Below are 7,698 nucleotides of genomic sequence, written 5' to 3'. Positions count from 1 at the left end.
CCCTCTAGTTTTCCCTCCCCAGTTAGAAGAAGGAAGTTTTGTTTGAAGCAGGCACATCATAAATGTGTTAGCCAACCTTTCAGGTTTCTGCATTCTGTTCTTCACATACAGAAGTTACCCCACCAAACCTGCCCCCACAAGAGGGGAACTCTTGCAGACATTTGACTATGGATTCCCCCAGTAGCAAAGACAATTTTTCCCTAAACATTTACTTTTGAAATAGTATTTTTCTGTGACCTTTGACCCATCCCCAACCACGGTTAAGAGCGAGCCCAGCCAGGAAAGGTCACTCCTACCCCATTTCAGCACCTGGGGACACTTATTTCCGAGAAGGGAAAAGGAAAGGAGGCCCTCCTGGAGGCGGCTTCCTTGGGAGTGCCAGGCCTCCTGAGATGGGGAGGGACGCGGCTCCTGTCGGGGAGGCGGTAGGACGTGAGAGTGTAGGTGCTGGCACCGCGGACGATCTGCTTTCCGAACCAAAGTACGTTCTTTCTCCTTGCCTCATTCCTGTCCCTTTGTTGGCTTCTTCGGCCCGGGTTTGCGCAACCCCCTCGGCTGCAGGGCTTAGCGCCACAAAGCCGCCCGGGACCGCAACCGTTCTCCTGCCTCTGCTAGTTCTCGGCCTCTGTGCGGCTCTCCTTCCACTTCTCTTCCTCCCTCCGGGCCTCTTTCAGAGCCAGCATAGGTGGGGGTGTTTTTCTTGGGACCGCTTTCATGCACTTGCATAGAGGCCCGCAATCTCTCCGGCAGGAGACAGACCTGCCTCCGCGCGCTGCTCCCGGCTCCCGGAAGGCCGGACTCCCGCAGCTGAGCCTGCTCCGCCCCGGCTGGCCGCCCAGAGCGCTGCTCTCCCGGTGTTACTTACAAAGGCGGTCTCCTCTGGCCTCGAGCCCGCAAGGCTTCCGTAGCTCGGTTCTTCCCCCACCCCCCACGAAATCGTGGGGCTCATCCCGCCTTGTAGGAGACTCTTGGTTCTCCTGGCTTGTAGGCCAGTGCCCCACGACTGGAGCTAAAGTCTCTTTAAATGCCCTGGGAGAGTGGGTGAAAGGAGACCTTGGTCACTATTTAAATAATGGCCTGCAAGCGGCTTGCTGGGCTCAAAGCACCTCTTTCAGGGCTCTTCTAGAAAGGGAAGGAGCGAGGAGGAGACAAACGCCGCCGAGGCCCCGAGCTGCTCATGGCATCCGCGGCTCAGCCAAGCTGTTGTTTTAAAAGAGCAATAAAAATGAATTATGACTAAACGCCTTCTAACTTAATGCTTTCGGACGGGGATCCCCGGCAAATACGTAAGAGGATTTTTATTTGTGCATGTGTTCCTGCAATTGATCTCTTTGATGACATTCTCATTCATAGAAAGCGTTTGATTTATGAGCGTAGGACGAATCGCAAACAGCAGCGGCTCAGCCCTGGCTGCGGCCGGGCTGCCCGGCTCAGCTCCGCGCCTGGGGCTGGAGACCCGCCGGGGTCCTTACACGCCTCCGCCGCTGCCAGGATGTAGGGGGCAAAAGGGTGAAGGAAGATAGGGTGCAAACCCATGGAGAAAGATCGCGATTTCATTGTAACTTCCAAGCCTTAACTATTAAGAGCCGGGTTCCTAAATCAACCCGCCCCCCACACATGTTGCTTACACACTGCGTTTTCTCACGGTAAGTAGCCATCACAACAGAGCTCAGTAAGGAAAAAATCAGCATGGGGAGATATAAGAAGGGGGGGGGGGAGCAAGACAGCCCAGGAACGTGCCCTAGATTACATTTTATTGATATTTCATTTAAAGTGCTTTTTCTCTTTCTCTCTCTAGAAACTGGGTTAATTTATAACCTAGGGCGCAGAAACTCTCCATTTTAAATCTCAACTTGGTAACCTGGCTTCAAAGCTTTAATGATCCATTATTTGCCATGTAAACAGATTTAAGAATGAAATATTGATTTTTCTGACCCTGAAAAAAAAGAATCCTAGAATGACTGGACCAGAGGATTGGAAAGAACGCTTTCTGAAGTGCATTTTCCAGCTAGTAACCATGTTTTGTTTTATTTTTGTTTTCTCTACCTTTTAGGTCTGTTTGCCTGGACCCATCAACATCTGGGAGACTAATGAACCACACTGAAAATGTTTCCGGGGGATTGTGGGGGGGGGGGTTGGAATGTAGATGTTTGAACCAAATGTGTATAAATAAATGGTTTATAACTTAGTTATTGACCTGGAGACTGGTAGCTTGTTAAAGAAACTCCATGTTCCTTCTTCCTGGAGTTGGGCGGTTTCTGTAGGCACTTTTATTTCTCCACTTTCAAAAGCTTGGGCTTGGCCCAACTGTGAGGCTGCCCAATCCTGTTTCTATTACCAATTTAAATCTATGGCTTGAACCTCTACACTGAAAAACCAAATCCATTCCCTTTAAAAAGAGAGAAAAAAAAAACATTTCTCAGAAGTCCTATGTTCTGGCTTTCTTTTTTGTTATTGACTACTGAAGACTTTGAACATGCCCCCTTAATAAATATATTAAAATTGAAAAAGAAGATGAATTGTGACCAGAATTTTATTTACCAAGTTAGACTAAAAGAAGAAAAAGAAACCGTTATGAGCCTTGAGAAAGAGGGGGGAGAAAAAATAAGAAAGCTACTTATAGCAAAGGAGAATTTATTCTACCAAAAATACTCATGACAATGCATCCTAATGTAATACAAAAATAAAAAGAAAGTGAAGATACAAGTATATGATCACTTTCTTGCAGGCCTCATATATTGCTTTCAGGAAATCACATAGAGGGGTGTTGGATTAGATTTAGAACAACTAAAACTCCAAAATAATCTGTAAAAGATGGCTCTGAAACTGGACCAGGAGAATCACTAAACAGAAAATCTTCCACATTTAGAGGAGAGAGAGGGTAGGTCAGGAAGAAAAGAAAATAAAAATCAACTCTCAGAATAAAAGAAGGCAAAAGCACCTGGTCAAAGGGGTTTTTGTTTTGTGATGCTTTGTTTTGCTTTAATGTTTTTAGTAATTCAGATGCTGCAAGTCGATTGTGGTGAGTGTGTCTGTAAAAAAGTCAAAGCTGTCAGCTGAAATATCTACGGGACTGTCGAGGGAACCTGGCAAACTGGGCGAGACTGCATCTGAAAGCTGCAGGCAGGAATCTGTGGAAAAAACGTTAAAGTCCTGCAAAGAGGGGACCTCGAGGGCCTCGGGACTGTCATTGTTTAGGCCTGAGCCACAGTTCTGGCCCATTGTTGACAAGCAGTTAGAAACAGTGGGTGACTGGTGCTGAAAATGTTTCAGATTTTTCTCATTGCTGGTTAAAGGCGAAACTGGGAAACTTTGGGAGTCGCCATTGTGTCCATTGGGAGCCTGCTGCTGAGAGAGGGCATTTTGCTGAAAAGTGTAACCTTCCCTCTCCAGAAGGGCCCCGGAGACGCTCAGGGCTTGCTCAAAGAGCGACTTCTCTTCCTCGTCCTCCTCCACTTTCTCAGAGTCTTCGAGGCTTTTAAATTTCCCCTCGCTGTTGTGGTTCTCCTTGCACTGGGTCTGCCTCTTGTGCTTCATCCTCCGGTTCTGAAACCACACTTTCACTTGTCTCTCAGTCAGATCCAGCAGCGCTGCGATTTCCACCCTTCGGGGTCTGCAAAGGTACTTGTTGAAATGAAATTCTTTCTCCAGCTCTAAAAGCTGCGTGTTGGTGTAAGCAGTTCTCAGGCGTCGGGAGCCCCCGCCGCTGCCATCGGCGATTTCCAGGGATTCTGCGGAAAGGGAAACCAACAAGAGACACGCGCACAGTTGGAGGTGGAGGGGTCCGAGCGGGGTTATTCCACTGGAGAATAAATATAGCAGAAAAGATCAACTGCAACAAAATGGCCGCCCCTGGATGCAGTGGAGCTATTGTGCTGCCTTTCCTGGGAGCCCAGCCCGGGGAGACCCCATCTCTTTCCACCTCCACCAGATTCCTGCCTGTGGCTCCCCCCAACCTCTCCACCCGGGAGCAAACTTTATATTAGCCACACCACAATTTATAATTAATGCATCAGCTGCTTAGCTGAGCAAGAGCGATCTATCACTCTTCATTACTGTCAAAAAGCCAAACTCTAGGACAACTAGACAAGAGGAGGTCAGTTCCAACTCAAATAAATCATCCCACATTACACAAGTTAGGGAAAGTTCCCCCCCCCTTCTTAAAAATATATATATGTCTCATTGTGCAGCGCAGGATCCCTTTTCTCTCCATCACACCCACTCCTGAGCCCACAGGGGAAGGGAAGGCAGCCAAGCATCTCTCCCTCTCTCCCCCTTCTCTCCCAGCCCACGCTCCCCTCCCCCATAACCGCTCCCCGGGCAGCCCCGAAGGAGCAGAGGGTCCCGGGACCTGGGGCCAAGTCTTTGGACTGACCTTTGTGGCTGAGGCAGGCAGGGCCGGTGGCGGCGGCGGCGGCGGCGGCGGCCGAGGCGGGCGGCAGCGCGGTTTTCTTGGCCGCCTTCTTCTCCTTCATCCAGGGGTATTCGGGCGGCTGCAGGGCGCCGGCGGGCACTGGGCTGCCGCGGCTGCCCGCGGGGCTCGGCTTGGGGCGGCCGCCAGCGCCGTGGCGAGGGTGACTGCCCGGGTTCAGGCTGGGAATGGTCTGCTCAAAAGGAGGAGGAATCAGTGTCGAGTGTGAAAGCGTCGAGGTCTTGATTGATGAACTTTGAAATGTATCAGCGACAGGGGGAAAAGATGTCAGGCACTCAGCGAGCGACGGCTGGCTATTGATAAAACCAATCTCTCGCTCAAATTCGTAATTCATGGCCTTCTCCTTGGAGCCCCCTCGGAGAAAAAGTTCCCTCTTCTGGAGGGGCTTTGGGGGGGCAAGGCCCGGGAAAAAGGCGAGAGCAGAGGAAAAAAAAAATCTATCATAGAAGATCGCTGCTGGGGTGTTTTTTTTCTAATTCACTGATTACAGCCGTATGGGGACCGCGCTACTATTAAACTATTGAATTCATGGAGACAAGGTTGAAATTGGACCGAATTGGCTGTCACATGATTGCTTCTGCCCAATGACAATTTGGGCTTTAATCAAAAGAAGCCACTGTCTGTTTGATTGATCCAAAAAAGTCGGGAAGGAACGCCTCATTGGGGGCCAGCGAGGCTTTATTTACACTTTTTTCAGGGCAAAAATACATATATGTGGGTGTGGGTGGGGATGCCCGGGAGTGCGTGGGGGCGAGGGTGCCTGCCTGCCTCCTGATCAGCACAGAACCTGGTGTGTGCGCTTGGGAGTGTGTGTGAGTGTGTGAGTGTGTGCGAGTGTGAGCCCTGCTGCCGGGCCCGCCGGCGGCCGCCCTCTAACTCCCCCGCACACTCCGCGCATTGTTTGGGACTGTCGGGAAGACGCCTCGCACCTCACAAATCATCTAAGCACCTCAGTCTGACGCCTGCAGTCATTAACAAAGTAATCCATTAATCTTCAAAGTTTTGACACCCGAGAGCCCCGCATCCCAGCCACATAAGTTCTGCTAAGGCAGGAGGAAGGAGCAGAGGGAGAGGGGAGATGAGACTGGGAGAAGAAAGAGAGAGGGAAGGAGGAGTGAGGGAGAGAGACAGACAGAGACAGACAGAGAGAGAAGACACAGAAAAGAGGATTCATTTTGGGGTCTCCCCTCTTTTATTTCCATTTTCCTCTGCCTTTTCTAAAACCAGTTACTGGATCTCAGAAGTGATTCCTGTTTTCCTTCCTCTCTTTCCTTCCCTCTTTTCCTCTTCCCCCCTGTCCCCTTCCCTCTCTCCTCTGTCCACCTCTCCTTCCCCAAACCCCTCCCGCATGCCCTCGCCCCCCTCCCAAAGCCCAGCTCGGAGTCTGCGCCCCCCCCCCCTCGCCGGACCCGGACCCCGGCCCATTGTTAGCCGGCTTTTCCAAGGCAGCTATGCATCTGGCTCCAGAGGGAAGCGGAAGACGGGGAGGCGGCTCTCGAAGCTTCCCAACCTTCCGGTGCCATCAACTTTTCAGGAGTGGCTCAAGAAAGATAGATGCATGTGCCAAGCAAGACAACAACCCCAGGTTCATGTGTCCAAATCTCTGTAGCCAGGGCGGCGACCAACCAAAGCAATGCCACCCGGAGCAGGCTCCTGCGGCTCCTGGCATTCTGGGTTTCATACCCGTAGGGCTCGGGTGCGGTGAGTATTTCTGATTTCCAGGAAGTCTGTTGGAAGTTAGCAGCAGGGAAGGAGAAGGCGCTTATTCCTCTCTCTCTCTCTTTCCCTTTTTCTTTCCCTCTCTTTCTTCTCCTGGTCCTTGTCGCTCTGATTGGGGGCTGGTTGGTTCAGATGCAATTCGTGTTCCCTGGCAGCCCAAATTGTCTCCCGCACCTTTCCGCTCCTTGGCCACCAGGGATGTTTGCACTCAGGTTCTGTTGTGGGCAACAGCATCGCAGGTGAGAGAGGGCAACCTCAGGAGGAATTATAAACGTTCTCTTTTCTCTGCTCACTCTCTCCTTTTTCCAATTCGGAGACTTGAGACTGAGGGCATCGTGGACTGTGCTGGAGGGTTCAAAAGATAACACCTTTAGGTACCAAACAATAACTTTTTAAAAATCCACCAAGCCAGAAAGAGGGGAGGAGGCTGAGAGAGAAATCTGAAGGTATCTCTTTTCCCTCAAACCCTGAGGATGATGATTCGCTTTTGCTTCCTTTGAAATGGACCGAGTGATCAGACTCCCCCAGGCCGGCAGGCATCCGTGGCAGGAAAATAAATCATTCTGATGGCCAGGGAGAGAGAGGTTGGTGGGGGAGAAAAATCTACGTAGAAAACAAGAAAGGCCGACCGCAGCACAAGGCTAGGACTCCTTCTCTAAGGCCGGCATCAAAGGGGGCTTGAGTTGGAAATTACATATAAAGTGGCCTCCGTCATTGACTGGCCCACAGCATTGCCTTACAGATAGAGATGCTATTTTGGAAAATGTGAGGTTTTTCAGTTTTCTTGCTTTTATTCCAAACAAAGCTCTGAAGGAAGTCTGGGCGCGATCAATCTTGCTCACCAAAAGCCTTGACAGCTTCTGGCCCTTAAGAACACATTTCAGCTTCGAGCTCTTTCCAAGATCAAATGTGGCCGAGCAAAGAGGAGAGCAGGAAACGCAAGTAAACAAGGAAAACTAGTCTTTTAAAATATATCTTTCTGGCAGCAGAAAGAGTTATAAGGCTGCTTTTAGGAAAGGTGCTTTGCAGATTCTGGGATAGCAGCTTTTGCCATTTGCTTTTACCAGAAATAATATTGAGGGGTTAAGGGGAGGGGGAGCTACGGAGAGAGAGCAGCGCTGCCCCCATATCGCTGAGGCTTTGTCAGGGGCTGCGTGGGTGAGAGCTTTCTGCTCGCCTCAGCGGCCTTAATTCAAACACCATCTGGAAGCAAACCCTTTTCTTTGACCATTCAACACTGAAATCTTCCCCAAATCTATTGCTTTAACCCAGGAATCTTTTAATAAGGACTTATTTTTAATATCTTGGAAGCTGGAGGTGAGATCAATATTTTTTCTTTGAAACCCAAAACGAATGTTTTGATTGCCAAGATATGGGAAATCATATTGGAATTTCATTTAAAAATCTGTGTCCTGAGGGAGGAAGGATTCCTCCAAACCAGTTGCCTCTCAGCTAAATAGCAGATTTTGGAAACGGGTTCAAATAGTGATATCCCTGAAAGATTTCCCTCTCTGAATGGATAGAGCTCCCTGGCTCTCTCTCTCTCT

The 7,698-nt window shown here is 49.9% G+C and overlaps 1 protein-coding gene across 1 annotated transcript; it reads right to left on the bottom strand.

Annotated features, from left to right (window-relative positions):
• Positions 1-2,679: 2,679 nt before the first annotated feature.
• LOC125918260 (homeobox protein Hox-A2) lies at positions 2,680-5,785 on the bottom strand. The gene is made up of 2 exons (XM_049624279.1): positions 4,376-5,785; positions 2,680-3,731 (listed from the first exon to the last, which is right to left on the bottom strand). Exons 1-2 carry the CDS (start codon positions 4,764-4,766, stop codon positions 2,992-2,994), a joined length of 1,131 nt encoding a protein of 376 aa, XP_049480236.1. The 5' UTR covers positions 4,767-5,785; the 3' UTR covers positions 2,680-2,991.
• Positions 5,786-7,698: the final 1,913 nt, after the last annotated feature.

Source organism: Panthera uncia, unplaced genomic scaffold (assembly GCF_023721935.1).
Source record: "Panthera uncia isolate 11264 unplaced genomic scaffold, Puncia_PCG_1.0 HiC_scaffold_604, whole genome shotgun sequence".
NCBI classification, from domain to species: domain Eukaryota; kingdom Metazoa; phylum Chordata; class Mammalia; order Carnivora; family Felidae; genus Panthera; species Panthera uncia.
This window is presented reverse-complemented; position numbering and strand designations above follow the sequence as displayed.

Bases quoted from the DNA above. Each gene is read 5' to 3' on its own strand.
- LOC125918260 (XM_049624279.1), bottom strand. From the start codon at position 4,766: ATGAATTACGAATTTGAGCGAGAGATTGGTTTTATCAATAGCCAGCCG. The intron at 3,732-4,375 runs GTCAGTCCAAAG...CCCTTTCCGCAG, and splicing joins TGCCTGCCTCAGCCACAAAG to AATCCCTGGAAATCGCCGAT.